A 13,886-nucleotide genomic window follows, 5' to 3' on the forward strand; every position below is an offset into this window, starting at 1 on the left:
GTGTCAGTCGTCTCTAGGGGTTGGGTTGCGCGATGAACGGTGGATAGACCCACCGAGGATAAGTTGAGAAACGAGGACTTCACATTTTTATTGACTTATTTTAATCAGGATGCTTTGATGTTTTTGTTTAATAAAAAGACTCCGAAGATAAGGAGCCCTGACAGTGTAGTTGCGTATGCACTGGGTTACTCACAGTAAGCAGTCCCAAACCACCAGCTGCTCCATGGGAGAAAGAGAAAAGAGCCTATTCCTGGAGGATGTGGAAACCCAGTGTGGACTACGTAGTCACCGTGAGTCAGAATTGACCAGATCACAGTGAGTCTAAAGACTATGATTAATTGCTATTGAATTGGGGGAAGGCTTACAGGGCAGGCGGGCTTTCCAAACAATGCGTGCGTTTAGTTTCATCCCATTGATGCAGTTCCCATAACATGACCCTAAGTTCTCCCACTGTTTCTGCTTCCATCCTTCCATCTTCCCCGCTCTTTGGAAAGCTGTCCTCTTTGAGCTACTATTGACCTGCCCTTGCACGTCTACGGTTGGAGCACTTCAGGTACCAGTTGTGGAGTAAGCGATTGCAGTCCCCATCAAGTTGCAGCATGGCTGTAGTTCACCCAACCTAAGTTTGGCTCCAGGAGCACACAGGTTTTTCGAAATTTCTCTGCCCGTCTGTTTGGGAAACGACTCCAGCGGAAGCTCTTTTTCTTCTAAGTATGACATTTGTTAATGGACATTTCTGACGCCGGTTGTGACTGGCTCTCCTGTCTGAAGCTCTGTGACTGGCCACGTGTGCAGATCCGAGGACCACCTTGGGACCCACTAAGCACCCCGACATTGTGTTAGTAGATGGTTCCCAGTACTTTGTGGCAGTGTTCATTCACAGTTCCTATATCCTGGAATGTTGGTATTGCTTTGTGTTCTACCGAGTCCTGAATGACCGTGCTCCCCATGGCTGCGGAAAGGAAGGACCACACACTTGGTGATGGCTGGAATGCTGAATTACAGCATCACCCCGGCCAGGCACCCCTTGCAGGGAGAGATCCCTTGCTCGCCTGCGCCTGATGCAGCTTCAGGTAGTTCTGGGTGTCCTTGACGGGGCTCCAGAGCTCCAGCCTCTGTGCCTGTCTTTCTGTGGCCCTCGGCCATCCTTTTTTTTCAAGGACATTTCTTACTGGTTTTAAGGCCCATCCTGGTGGCATTGCTGCTCTTAGTGGTCGCCCAGTTGGTTCCAACTCATATGTACAACAGAACAGTACACCCCTGGCCCTGTGCCACCCACCCAGGTGTTACCAGGTTGGAGCCCATTGCAGCCACTGTGCCGATCCATCTTGTCTGCTATCAGGTAACTGGTTGGGCTGTAAACAGTTCGGCTGCTCAAACCAGCTGTTTGCTCCTACAAAGATTAACAGCCTCCGAACCCCAAAGCAGCAGTTTCACTCTGCCCTGTGGGGGTCTCTGTGCGCGGGAACGAACTCGATGGTGGTGAGTTCTATTCCCTGCGGTGGCACGATGGTGGTGAGTTCTATTCCCTGCGGTGGCTTGTGTGGGGCGTGCAGGCTGGAAGCGTGGCTCCTGGTGTTTCACATGCCCTGGTGAACAGTTTTCTTGACACGTCCAGATCAGGAAGAAAGGCTTGTTGATCGACTGAAGATGAGCCAACGGAAACCATATCGGTCACGGGGGAGTACTGCTCAGTCTAGTACTTCAAGCTGAGGAGCACTGGGTGGCATAATGATTAAACACCGGGCTACCAACCACAGGGTCGGCAGTTTGAAGGCCACCAGCCTCCCCGTGGGAGAAAAGCAAGACTTTCTACTCCAGCGAAGAGTTATAGTCTCGGAACCCCCCGGGGGCAGTTCTACCATCTTAGAGGATTGTTACGATCCACAACGGACTCCATGGCAGCAGTGAGTGTGCTTTGCGTGCTAGAGCTGAGTCCTTGGTCTGCCATGGAGTCAGATGTTCCCGTGGTGATGACGATGGTGTGGATCCGGCCTCATTTCATTCTTTGGTCCACAGAGTTGCCATGCATTGCACTTGACGTGAGGGCAGCGAACAAGTCCAGGATGACCCCATCTCCAAACAGCTGCAAAGACCCCTTCCCTTCCCTTCCCTCCCTCCCTCCCTCCCTCCCTCCCTCCCTCCCTTCCTTCCTTCCTTCCTTCCTTCCTTCCTTCCTTCCTTCCTTCCTTCCTTCCTTCCTAGATGTTGTGCATAAAAGTCCAAGCTCACTGCCCTCCAGTCAGTGCTGACTCCTAGCGCCCCCTGGGGATTCCCGAGACTGTCACTGCTCACGGGAGTAGAAAGCCCAGTTTTTCTCCTGAGGAGCTTCTGGAGGTTTCAAACCGCCAACCATGCAGATAGCAGCCCAACATGTCACCAACCAAGACACCACCAGGGCTCCCTAAATACTGTAGCTAGAAGTTTTAAGCAGCTTTTAAAAAATTATGCATTAGGTGACACTTTACAGTTTAGCTTATCATTTTTGTATTAAACAATTTAAACAGCTCCTGTACCTCCCAGGAGCTTGCCCTGTGGAGTCCCCCCTGTTTTGGTTGCTACTCTTACTCTTATTTGAATATTGCCTTCACCCTAGCCAACACCTGTCGACCCTCCAGCCCAGGGATGCCTGAGCCTTATGACTCTTCAGATGGGAGCATGTGGCTCTGAAGTAAAGGGGAAAATGAAAAGAAACAATATTCAGATGATGGTGATTTCATTTACTTGTAAAGATCTATTGGTGGCTCCCGAATCATTTTCAAATTGTTGTGAGAGACAGGATTGGCTCTTCCCCCATTTTAGCCTGTTGCTCCCCTTTGCACCCTTCTTATCTCACACCTGGGAACCATCAAGATAAGAAAACCTCTTTATCTTGATTTTGTTTTGGTTCAGTAAAAAAAAACCCAGCAAAGGCCCTGTTTTCCAGAAAGGGTACATTCATAACCCACTACAGGGATCTCATCGGCAAACTCCTTCCTCAATGACTTATCAGCTTCTTCCTTCCAAGAATTGATTTAGAGAAATAGATCCAGAACCCTCGTCCTGAATATTTACTGCTGTGGAATTTCATTTTCAATTTCTGCTTCTAAGAATCGTTGTGTGGCCTGCTGTCACCTGCTTCCAGCGAGGCATTCCGTTCGAGACCTGGTGATATGGAACAACTGAGAACTTCCTAATGCTTAATTTTTATTCCTCCTACTCCGTGAACTTTTGATGTGGTGGCTTTTTGGGGTTTTTTTTGGTGACACGTCTGCATTAAATCTCTCTTTTTTTCCGCTTTATGTTTTAGCATAAATGATGTACTGAACTAACTTAGTGACTGTGTTAAACGGGAGCAAGAACACCAGGCTCATCCGGTAGTGTTTAAATTCAAGAGGCAGGCACCCAGAACTGCATTCCTGAGCATTGTCTATAGATCATTCGGCGTTAACAGCATTCGTATAGAATAGAAATGGGTATATATAAGCTTTATAACTTCGGTCAAGTTTTATATTTTTCATTTAGTACCCCCCTTGGAAAGTGTGAAATTTCAGAGATGTCAGCAGAAATATTGATTATGAATGGGCCTTGGGTTTATAATGACACAGGAAATTATGCATTTGCTAGTTCCCTCATTCCCCGTTTCAAAGTCGAGTATAAAAGCTGTCCACCGAGTAGATTTATTCACCCTGGCCCTGTTTTTCTTGCGCACAACCCTTAAAACACATCAAGTAATATGTAGATGGAATATATTAACACGGGGTTGTAAACTATATTTTTAAGGTTACAGTTATAACTTTTTAAGTGTGATGAAATGCCTTCCCTCTTTTTTTTTACTCTCTTCAATAAAATCCATCATTTATTGTACTAAAGCCTTTATGACCGAGCGAATGACATCCTTTTGTGGAAGCGACGCTGACTCTCAGCGAGCGTGATTCCGTCACTGACCTGCATTTGGCTTTCATCCTTCGTGCAGTGGTGGCCGCTGATGTCACTTAGGCTTGAGGCTGGTGTGAGTTTTCCTCTGTTTCCTTCCCTGTGGTTTATTGCTCATGAGCCCCCCGCTGCTGCCGTCAAGTTCATCGGCTCGGCTCCTTAAAACACGAATCATTGCAGAAAAGGAAAAGAAGCTGGAAAGGGCCTTGATGAGTGTGTTAATTTTTAAGCTCATTCTTCCTGCTTACACATGGTGCACTTGAACCCCCGTGAATCTGCAGCCCTTTATTGCTTAGCTGCCCTCCAGGTTCTCGGGGACCCTGCTCCCACTTCAGACTCATGATTGGTTGCTGATTGAGCTGTTGTGATGGGTCTGTACTGGCTGATTTTTTCCCCTTCGTTTTGCAGTAGATTCTTTTGACCTTTTGCTCTAGTCTGTCTCAGTCTGGAAGCTCCCCTGAAACTGGCGCAGCATTATGTTGTTCTTGCTAGTGCCCTGGAGCCATTTCCAATTCGGTGATCCTGCGAATAGTAGGACTGAACGCAGCCTGCTCCTCAGCCATCTTCACAATTGTGGTTTGGGCCTCCTGTTGTAGCCACTGTGCCAATCAGTGTCACTGAGGGTCTCCTTCATTTTCTCGGACCCTCCTCTTTGATATGAAGGATGCCCCTTTCCACAGAGTAGTCTCTCCGGATACCGTGTCTGAGGTACGTGATACTGAAGGCTCACCATCCTGGCTTCTAATGAGCCTAGCGCACCCGCTTCTAGTCTGGACGAAGGATGTCACAGCATTCTGACTGTACTTCTTCCAAAACAGACTCATTTGTTCTCTCGGCAGGCCTGGCTTCTTTTCCTGCTCCTCGCCAGCACCATCATTTAAATGCATCGATTTGTCTCTGGTTTTTCTTAGCATAGGTTGGTTTCCACCAAGGGTCGTTAATTTGGTTGCTTCCTGTGGCAGTTTCATAATCTTTTGTCAACTTGTGAAGGGGTGGAATTTAGCCTGTCAATCAGGGAACGGCTTGATGACCTCATTTAGAGGAACCATGGAGATAAAATGGGGGAGCCATGTGGAGACCCATGCCACATGTGGTGCTTCCACCACCACTGGATCCACAAGACACTCCAACCACTGGCCTGTGATCTTCCTGTATTCAGCATCATTGCATGGCTGTCTGAGTCTACAGAAGAAATTATGGACTAGTATCAACATAGGGGGTAATATCAAACTTATGGACTGGACCTGGACTGGGCTGGAATGTTTTCTTAATGTACAATTGCTCTTTTATATAAAGTTCTCTCTTAAAACACATGTGAGCATCTCTCTGAATTGGTTTCTCTAGTCAACCCGGCCTCACACACTTCCTAACTCGTGTAAGCAATCCCCGCCCATCAGCTTTGCTTTCAAAGAAACCTTGTTTGTATCCAATGACCTTAAGCGGTTTCTTTTATAAAAAAGAACCTTTTTGATAATTTCTCATTTTCGTTTGTTATGTACCATGCCAAAGTAGACATAGTTGGGTGTACTTTTTGTCACATTTGGGGATGGTTAGCTTAGGATCATGGCTACTCTGGGCATCCAGGGTTGGGGGTCTTCATGCGCATTGCCAGCTGCTTGAGAAAGTCTGTTTTGGGGACTTTTGGTGCCACGAGTGAGGCTCGGCTTGCATGTGGTTCGATTCCGCTCTGAACTGTAGGTCCATTGTGAGTTGGAAGTGACAGTGGCGGTGGGGTTGGGGCAGGTGATGGTGGGTGGGGGTGTCTTGGCAGTTTTGATTCGCATGAATGGTATCCTCCTTTTAGGTTGGAAGGTTCAACATGTTTGTTTGAATCTTCTGATGGACGGAAGCTATGCCCTTGCTTCAGTAGCAGGGTTGGAGGGGCACCAGATGTTACAGCGGCTTCGATGATGGACTCAAACAGAACCGTTGTAGGGACGGCGCAGGACCAGCAGTGTGTGTTCTGTTGTACACAGGGTCGCTATGAGTCGGAAGGGACTCCACCTAACGAGCACTGCCCAGTGGTACGCCTTGGCTGTAAATGCAGCTTGACTTCCGAAGCATGACGATGAGGAGGCTGTGAGTCCTAGAATCCAAGAAGCAGGATCTGAAACTCCTTTGAGTACTCATTGAGGGTGCCAGGCCAGGCATTTGCTTGCCGTCTGTGCTTAGAAGATAAATAGTATTCTTCTTCTTCCCATTCTGTGACTGGAAGAATGTGCCCAGCTTGTAAGGGATGGAGCTGGCATTCAAGCCCTGCCCTCCTTGATTGAGAAGTTCCTAGTCATCGCACAGGGAGCCTTGGGGGCTCGCTGGTTTAGGACTTGGGCTGCTAACTCAAGCTCCATAGTTAGATTCCACCAGGGGCTTCTCGGAAGCCTTACCGGGCTGTTCTCCTCTTCCTTAATAGGGAGGGCCACTGTGTTACACAGTTTTGAAATCAACTCAGTGGCAGTCACTTTGTTTGTTTGTTTGGAGTCTTCGTCTCTTACACGCAAAGACTCTCAAAATGTTAATCTGCATTAAGCAGGGATTTTCTTTTTCTTTCTTAAAAAAAAAATTCTGCTACTAGCAAAAGAAAATTGACTGGGAAATGACCTTTTGTGTTCATTGAAATACAAATCTCTTTTGAATGAGAGCATGGGCAAAGTAATAAATTAATACCCGAACTCTTGGGACTCTTGAGTTATTCTCTATTAAGATTTGCATACATTGCCTTAAGAAGCTACTCTTTGTCTAAATATATGTATATTTATATTTTGACAAGAATTGGGATTCTCTGTACTTCGTACTTAGCCTTATTTTGTGAACATTTTTCCATGTTGCAAAATATACATACAAATTTTAACTGCCCAGGGGTTTTCAATTCTTGGTGCTGGAAAGAAGGATCCCTGGTTACAGGCTGGGCTTTGATCTGCAGGGACGGTAGTTCGACGCTACCAGTGGCTTTCAGGGTGAAAGATGGGACTTTCTACTCCTGTACAGAGTGAGTCTTCGAAACCCTGTCTTCCAGGGTCACTCTGAGTCTGCATTGACTAGATGGTGGTGAGTTTATCTTTCGGTTAAGTGCTGGAAAGGGAAATTAGTACTGGTCAAGCAAAGAACAAAGAAAGAGGAGGAATTTCATGTCTTTGGCAACAGAGGTGGATGCTCAGAGAGATAGGGCGGCTTTCAGGAATTGCTGGATCCAGGGGCAACTGCTGACCCAGCCTCGCCCTTTACTCTCAGCCTCCTTTTCTGTTTGGGTTTTGCCCTCAGGCTCTGTTTGGTTAGCGCCTGTTTCTTTCATTTGATTAGTTCTAGCCAAAGAGCCAGGGCTGACGTTCTCTTGTGGGGCCACCCTCACGGTAGCTGGGGGCAGAGTGGATTAAAATAGTGTTTCCCAAAGGAGTAATACCGTCCCCTGGGGGTGGGGAGACCATCCAGGGCGGCTTCAGAGGCAGATGTCTACACTTTATCCTGGGTGATGGACTTTAGTACAAAACTTTTTAATTGCCAGGTCTGGGGAAGGGCACTGAGTGATTTTTTTTTTTCCTTCTGAAAAGGAGGAGGGTCGTAGGTCATATATTTGGGATCTTAGACGGTTGAAAACATTGCTTGCCAGACACCTGAGTAGCAGTCGTCACTGTTGCTGTGTGTCGGCTTCCACCCATTGTCCTTGCGGAATTGCTAAGATCACCACGTTCTTTTTCAGCAGCATTCTGGTTTGAGTGAGGATGGTTCTTCTGGGAGACTAATCCTTGAGGACTTCTGAGAGTTGAGGCTTATTGGAATTTCGTTTCCGGGTGCCCAGGATGCCAGTTTGGCCCCCTGCACAGTGTGGCTGTACTGCACAGTTCAGGGACGCCACTCACAAGATGCCAGCCGTGAAGAGCCCCCCCTGAAGTTGTGCCATCCTGGGTACAATGAAGAATTTTTCTCCGAAGGCCACAGGGAGGCACTGCCTGGCAGCCTTGCTACGTGGTGGAAAAGCTGCATTCAGCTCGTTTCTTGTTGGCATGGGCCATGTGCCTCACTTCCCTCATTTCATGAGCTGGAGCCCACTCCCTTCCCTCCCCCAGTCGCCCACGAAGGCTTCTAGCATTTTCACCTTCTTGATGGAAAACACCCCATTAGTATTCACACTGCCCATCCGAGCTGAGTAAAATCACAAAGCCCAGAGAGGGAGCAAGTTTGTGCTCACGTTCTCGCCGCGTACGCTGGCGTGGCCTTTTCACGGAATGTTGCTCTCAGTTCATGTTTCAGAAGGACCTGCCTTCATGCACAGGTGGTCTCTGTTTCCTGCGGTACAGCAAGTTGCGGCAGTATGTGAGTGTGAGAACACACGCCCATACTTCATGACGTGTAGACTTGCCTGCTGCTAAGAGCCCTGCTGGCCTCGTGGGCTGTGTGTTGGGCTGCTAACTGCAAGGTCGACAGTTTGAAACCACCAGCTGCTCTTGTAAAGATTGAGTCTTGGGAATCCACAGGAGCAGTTCCACTCTGACCTACAGGGTTGTTATGCATCAGAAATGACTTGGTGACCATGAGGGGTTTTTTTTGGGGGGGGGCGGGGGGCCGTTGTTTGAGCTACAAATAATGTTCTTTATGATTGGAATGATAGCTAGGAGCTCGCATATGGCACGACAGGGCAGTATTTTACAGAGCCTATACAGTACGCTCTTTCTACTTAGTGTCCAGTTTTTAATTAAGTGGTCTCATGCCACGTCAGGCGTGCACACACCAGCTGAGGTAAATTGTCCTCGGAGGCCCACGCGGCATGCTCCGTCCTTGTGTGGAGCCACTTCTCCGCCCTTCCCTGTGCACATGTTGAAGAGTGTGACAGGGACGATTTAAAGTGTGAGAAGATGTGCGAGGGACTGACTTGGGGTGATTTCTGGAAGGATGGGAAAGGAGCCTTCCTTTAGTCAGAAATCCTTGGGGCACTAAGTGATTTTTTTTTTTTTGGATTCTTCATAGGTTTCAGCAGAACAAGCTGAATGATTTTGACATCAGTGGTGCATATATTATTGGGCAATTTACCTTTTTTCCTTTTCTCTCCCCCCCTTTTCATTTTTAGGATCCTGAGTAACAATAAAATATCTGAGCTGAAGAATGGCTCCTTTTCTGGATTAAGTCTTCTCGAGCGATTGTGAGTATTGTCATCATTTCTCACGATTCAGTGGTGTGTGTGTGTATGTGTGGGGGGGCGCCTGGTGGAGGGTGGGCCCCACTGGTGGCACTGTCAGGGGGATGACACCAAAATAATGGACTGTACAAAGCGTGGACACTGTCTTAGCAGAAAGGTACGAAAGATCCCTGTAATTATTTTAACACATAGACCAAGGTCCTCCACTGTCATAAGCCCAGTTTACATGTATCAATATTCCTATAAAACTTTATGCTAAGTCACTTTTGAACCTGCTAATGTGCACGGGGCAGAACTCTGCTTGCTGGCCAGTTACAGCGCCGTTTAGCACCGCGTGGTTCTGCGTGCGCTGCCAGCCCGCGCCAGTCGTTGGCGTTGCCTCCAGTGTTTTTAGAGTTGCTGATTTTGTCAAGTATGCTGGCATTTGGGGTCTAACGTGGTGGTTACTTTCTGAGAACCCGTCTCAGTAGCTTTTGAGAATGAAGTAATTAAAGGAAAGGAAGAGACATTTTGAAGGCTTCCACCCCATTATCGATAATGTTGCGATGATAATACAGCGCAGAGAATTTCCCGAGACAGTTTTGTGGTTAATGTGCCCGAAGCAAAGACATTACCTCGGAGCCGTTTACGACGATGTCATCTGAGTCTCTGAGGAAAACGGGCAACAGACATTAAACTAAGGATTCGGTGTGGTCGGGTACAGAGGAGGTCCCCAGAGGTGAGGGTGACATGGCTACCCTAGGTGACACCAAACCTAATGACATCATTTTCACTCTTACCTTTATGTGATGCATTTTTTCATTTGGTTACGAAGAACCGCATTCCCGACTTTTTGAAGTAAATACTGAGTTTGCTCTAAGGTGCTACTTCGGCCGGCGCCGCTCTGTGAGACTCAGCAGCAGCAGCTCACACCAACAGCAGGTGGATCGCCGTTTGCTTGAGGCTTTGGGGAAAGAGAGTTCCTCCTGGGAGGAGCGGAACAGTGGCTGTGCTCCTGGAAGAGAAGCCATCTGCTCCCCACGCCCGGGAGAGCCGGGCTGCAGCATCGCTGCCTGGGGACGCTTGCTGTGGCGTGAGGCCGTGAGTTTGCCTGCTGGGTTTTGTGTTCCGTGCAAACGGTTGATAAATGCCCCCAGCCCCCAGCACATTGTCAGTTATCGAGGGAGGTGCTCGATGACTAATGAGAGGACTCAGTTGGGGTCTTCCCTGTTCCAGGAAAGAGGGGTGAGGGGCCCTCCTGCGCGATGGATGCTCTCTGTTGTGTTCAGAAGCACGTTCTACTGTGGGCACCCAGGATTGATGCAGTTGTTTACATGTATCGTAAAAGTGTGCGAGGCATAGCTAATGGGCCCCGCTGTGGTCGGAATTGCTTAGCATCCTCTTCACAGTTCCTTTTCAATTTCCTTTGTCTTTGACCTTATTTCCAGCCATTCGTTGGTAATAAATCTCTGTACAAGTTGGAAACATCATAATAGCTTCCCATTTAGGGTGATATTAAGATGCTGCGTAGGAGTTTCTCAGACGAGGAGGTGGGCTGTTCATTCTGAAATCCCAGAACATCCCCTCTCTCCCTTTTGGGACTAGAAAGGAAGAGAGACAGGCATCTTTGAAGGGTTGTTTTATTGAAGGCTGTGATAGTTAGGTTGCATGTCCACTTGGCTGGACCAGGATCCTCAGTGGTTTGGCAGTAAGACGTCCTCCATCCTGGGATACTGAAGGTTAGCGTGCCATGCATCCCTTCCCGATGTGTTTCCTGGGGGTTGTGACCTGCTTCATATCAATAAATAGACCCTGTGGAGAACTTGCTATTCCACGTCCTACTCCTGTTACATTGACCTCTCGTTCTCTGGATTGGAACCAATAGCCCGCCGTGTTACCTGTCAGTCCTGGGAGCTATCCACGGCCTACCATAACATTTGATCTCCCGATTAACCTTTTCTACAACTGTGTGAATTACTTGTCTTGATGGAAATTTCACTCTTTATATTAAAAATACAAGTGTCACTGGTTTTGTTTCTCTTGAGCAGTGGACCCTTTAATACAGTGTCTCATGTTGTGGTGAAACCCCCAACCATAAAATTATTTTCAATGCTACTTCATAACTAAATTTGGTAATGTTATTAATCGGACAACCCCCGTGAAAGGGTCGTTCAACCCCCAGGTTGAGAACTGCTGCTCTAGAGACTACACAGTGATACAACAGGCTGTAGCCTAAAATCCCAGTGAGGACTTGGAGTCTGGGCCTTCTCTTCTGACAAATGCCTTTACCTCTGCAGGTGTAAGTTCTGCGGGTTCTCTGTGCACCCAGAGCCCCAGGCCTGATCCTGGCCTTTCCCGTGCAGTGTGAGGAAGTCAGCCCGCCGAGATTGGACCCACCTGCCGCACTGTCTTTGTTGGTCCACACGGCTGGTTCAAGAAGACAGAGGAGAGAGAGAGGAGCCTGGCCCTTAGGCCTGTAGGTCCCTGCTGGGATTCGCGGCTGAAAAGGGCAGAGAGGAGGCGAGCGGCTTCTCACAGTTGCAGTTAGACCCTCTGTGCACTTTAGTGTCAGGGAAATGTAATTACTCTGCGATCGCAGAGCCAGTTGCTTGGCCCTTTGACTTTCAAGGACTGATGAACATTTTCTTGGACATTAACTAGCACAGGGCTGTTCCTAGTTTTTACTTTTGGGCCATGGAAGTGGGGTTTGGGGCCATAGGGAAGGAAGGTGAGATAGTTAAATTTTATTGTGCCAACCTGGCCGATAAACACGTGTGGGGTTCATTGAAGGGCAGAGAGCTAAATGGCTCGGTGAGCCTCACCTTTCTAGTTCTCTGGTCTCTTGATTTCTGATGGTCGGACCAGGGTGCGGCTGCCTTAGCCAGGTCCCTGCTTCAGCTGGAAAGGCTCACTTCCTGCAAGACATCCCCAAGCAGAAGCCGCATGGACCTACCCCCATGCAGCCCTAGGTGCTGGAGCAGTCATGTGGAGACCTGCCAGCGCTGAGATGCTTACACGTTCACTGATTCGGCTTTCCTCCTGCAGTCAGCTTCATTGTGTGTTTTGTGAGATGGAGGAGGACTTTGTGGATTGGAGTTGGACATATGGGTTAATGTTGGACTTGTGGGCTTGGGCAGCACTGGGTTGGGATGCATTCTGGATGTGCACATACTATATATATAAAACTCTTTCTTATACATGTGAGTTTCTGTAGATTTGTTTCTCTAATGTACCCAGAGTAGCACAGAAGGCTATGAGTACTTTCCCTCTCAAAGAGCCCTGCCCCATCTATCTTATAAAAACATAAAAAACTCAGCAATTGAGTTGATGCTGACTCATAGTGACCCGATAGGACAGGGTGGAACTGCCCCTGTGAGTTTGCAAGACCGAGCCTCAACTTTCTCCTTTGGAGTGGCTGCTGGTTTCAATCTGCTGACGCTGAGGTTAGCAGCCCAATGAGTAACCATTATGCCACCAGGGTTCCGGTATTCCAGCTTAAAGCATTTCTATATAGGGCTTCTGAAATTGTAATTATTTATGGGTACAGGCAGCATCCTATCCCCCATGGATTGGCTGGTGTGTCTGAACCACTGACCGTGCAGTTGGCAGTCTGACAGCACCACCAGGCGGCTCCTTGATATGGACACACCTTGGAGATCTTGTGGGTTGGCTTCCAGACCACCCTATCTAGTGACTATCGCAGTAAAGCCAGCCAAGCGTTACTGAGGTTTCCCTCAGCGCATGTAAATGCTACGTCGGCGCTGTGTCATAATCTACTAAGCATGCTGACACACGATGATGAACGAGTGGAAAATACTGTCAGACTAACCCGAATGTGGCACAGACATGGCGTGAGCACATTGTGGGAGAAGTGTCAGACTTTCAGTTTGTGAAACATGCAAAGTCTGTGAACACAGTAAAGCCAAGTGCAGAGGGACGACGCACACCTGCGTACACAGGGTTTCATCTCGTTCTCCAAATGGATTTGCTGCTTTCGAAGCGATAGCCCTTGTAGCCTCTGTACGTCCCGTGCCAACTGCTGGCTGATTCCTGATGGAGACGTTCTACGCTCAGTGCTCTTCTTCCCCATCTCTAATCAGGGAGCTGGGAGCCCTGGTGGCGTAGTGGTTACGCACTGGGCGGTGACCTGCAAGAGCAGCGGTCCGAAACCACCAGCCGCTCGGTGAGGACCAGTCTCAGAAACTCACAGGGGTCGCCGTGAGCCAGCCTCCTCCATTCACTGGCACTGAGAGCGAGAGTGAACCAGTGTGCGAACTTATGACGTACTCAGCCTCCTTGTACCATCTTCTCTTCCTGCGAGCTAGAGACCTTACAAATGAGCAGTAGCCAGACACCCTAAAAAATAGGGCAGTGTAGGATCTGGAGTACACGGCAGGAGATAGAAAGGGATTTTTCGAACCAGTGTTCAGAACTTAAAGGTTCTGTGTCCTTAGAATCGCAAGCCCAGCCCTGTATATCCAGTGACACATCTCATTGGGGGAAATCTGCTGTACACGATCTTTTTCAGGGGTTGATAAGCAAGGCTGTTATTTTGAGGACTTGGGTGTCCCTGACCCGAGCTGTGGTATTTTCAGTCGCCTCATAGGCTTGTGAAAGGTGGGCGCTGAATAAGGAAGACCAAAGAAGAACCCGTGCATTGGAATTACGGTTCTGGCAAAGAATATTGAAAATACCATGGGCTGTTCAAGGAACCAACATACCCGTCTTGGAAGCATTGCAGCTGGAATTCGCCCTGGAGGCGAGGATGGCCAGACTTGGTGTCAGGTACTTTGGACACGTCCGGAGAGACCTGTCTCTGAAGAAGGGCATCATGCTTATGAGTAAAGTAACAGGAACAAACAAG

General features: G+C 48.3%; 1 protein-coding gene across 2 annotated transcripts in view; it reads left to right on the forward strand.

Moving 5' to 3' along the window:
* Positions 1-13,886, forward strand: part of ADGRA3 (adhesion G protein-coupled receptor A3) — a 127,673-nt gene that overhangs the window by 37,331 nt on the left and 76,456 nt on the right. For both annotated transcript variants that reach the window (XM_075544479.1, XM_075544480.1), the window contains exon 2: positions 8,975-9,046. In XM_075544479.1, the coding sequence (XP_075400594.1) occupies positions 8,975-9,046 (72 nt within the window). The remainder of the gene's footprint in view (positions 1-8,974; positions 9,047-13,886) is intronic.

This window comes from Tenrec ecaudatus, chromosome 3 (genome assembly GCF_050624435.1).
Source record: "Tenrec ecaudatus isolate mTenEca1 chromosome 3, mTenEca1.hap1, whole genome shotgun sequence".
Taxonomy (NCBI): Eukaryota; Metazoa; Chordata; class Mammalia; order Afrosoricida; family Tenrecidae; genus Tenrec; species Tenrec ecaudatus.